Here is a 1,716-nt window from a genome sequence, read left to right as displayed (position 1 = left end):
AAAAAAAATAAAATAAAATAAAAATGATGAAATATGTGCTTTGAAGAAATTGACCCTCATCTAAATGTGAATAATTGAGCTTATTTGTTTAGATTTGAATTAGTAGAAACACATAAACAACACATTACTTAAATGTTTTTTTAAGCTTTTAATAGATGCTTTTATTCTTTTTGCGTCTATAATAAAGGTTGGGCCTACCTAGCGGCACCCTGGCAGGCACGGCCCTGCGATCAATCCAGAAGGAAACCCAGGACAACATCACCATCAGAGTGGCGGGGAAATAAGTCTGCAGCAGGAAAAAGAAGATGTGGCGCCGCAGGGTGAAGTGGATGTACAAACGATTGTACCAGCCTACAGGAGAGGGAGAAAACAGAAACAGCGCCTGTTACATTCATATTGTCAGGAGCTGGCAGCTGATGAACCATGTCAACACTAGAAGCATCGTCCCAGCAACTCTGGCAGAGGGAGATAGCACACAAAATCCTCTTTATGTTTTGAGTTGCTGGAAAGTGACAAGTGGTTGTTTGAACAGTGTAATGCTTTCATTGGGTTTCCTGCAGCACACAGGAGGCTCACAACAGCCTGTCTGTTTCACTTTTCTGCAAGGCTTTATATTCTCCCTCTATATTGGCTATGGAGATGATGAGTTCATGCATGAAAAACTGGATTCCTTTATAAGAAATGGAACGGGAAAAGTGAAATGAGATTTTTTGAAGTTTTAATTCAGCAATGAAGCAAAAAAAGTGTGCGGAGTAGTAGTACCTGTGCTGCTGTAAAAAGCCAGCTTTGTGGTGGTGTGAAATTTCTGGATCAGGAACTGGGAGAGAGATATTCTGTCATCCGTGTTCAGGGACTCATTTCCTTTCTTCCAGTACAGCATCAGGTCATCGTCTGTGTATGCATCTGTTTCAGAAACGTGTAGAAACAGGACTTTAATCAAACTAAATCAGAACAGACAAAAAAAAAAAGATTAAAACGCGAATAAAAATAAAAAACGAAGAACCGGCTGTAACTCTGTCTGCAGAGATTGTAATATTTACATACTGCTCTTTATGCACCGTGGAGTTTTACATGAAGGAGAAGATATGCTTAAAAGTAAAGCCGCGCTGCCCTTTTGAAGCAAGAGCAAGTCTTGAAACTTTAATGGCGTGATAGATCTGGGATTTCAGGAAATATCTGGTATGCAAAGCGGACATGTCAGTCTCAGCAGGGTGCAAGAAGAAAGTTTCTGAAGATATCAGAAATGGATATCAAAAATGTCTGTCAACCGGCACGATGACTGAAAACGAAATCGACAGAAATACACCAGAGTTCGTTTTTTGAAAAAAGTGATGCAGGGAAACCTTCTTTCTTGAGGTTTATCGTTGTGATGTTTAAGATTCTGTGCAAATATGTTCACCGAAATAGTTAAAAAGTCAAATTAAACACAGTCCCCTTCATGCTTCAATTATTTACAGCTCAGTAATTCATGTGGAGTCTCATTATTTTTTGTAAAACTAGACCAAGTTACAGTTTTTCTGAATTCATCTCTTTATTTCAATTTATGTTCAGTTTTTATTTTTGTTCCTCAGATTTTATTAGGTTTAGTAGCATTATTGGGGATCTTCTATTATTTTTTAGCTTTTAAAGAGTTAAATGTATGAAAATGATCCTATGTGTTGACTTTAAAAACAAAATCTGTACAACATACCAGTCAAGGTGGTGCACTGCAAAAAA

At 37.8% G+C, this 1,716-nt stretch overlaps 1 protein-coding gene across 1 annotated transcript in view; it reads right to left on the bottom strand.

Annotated features, from left to right (window-relative positions):
* LOC107091320 (gamma-aminobutyric acid receptor subunit rho-1-like) overlaps positions 1-1,716 on the bottom strand; it is a 49,900-nt gene that overhangs the window by 18,616 nt on the left and 29,568 nt on the right. The window contains exons 7-8 of the mRNA XM_015385165.1: positions 763-903; positions 199-351 (exon numbers count right to left, since the gene is read on the bottom strand). Coding sequence (XP_015240651.1) covers positions 199-351; positions 763-903 — 294 coding nt within the window. The remainder of the gene's footprint in view (positions 1-198; positions 352-762; positions 904-1,716) is intronic.

Source organism: Cyprinodon variegatus, unplaced genomic scaffold (assembly GCF_000732505.1).
Source record: "Cyprinodon variegatus isolate N-32 unplaced genomic scaffold, C_variegatus-1.0 Scaffold332, whole genome shotgun sequence".
NCBI lineage: Eukaryota > Metazoa > Chordata > Actinopteri > Cyprinodontiformes > Cyprinodontidae > Cyprinodon > Cyprinodon variegatus.
This window is presented reverse-complemented; position numbering and strand designations above follow the sequence as displayed.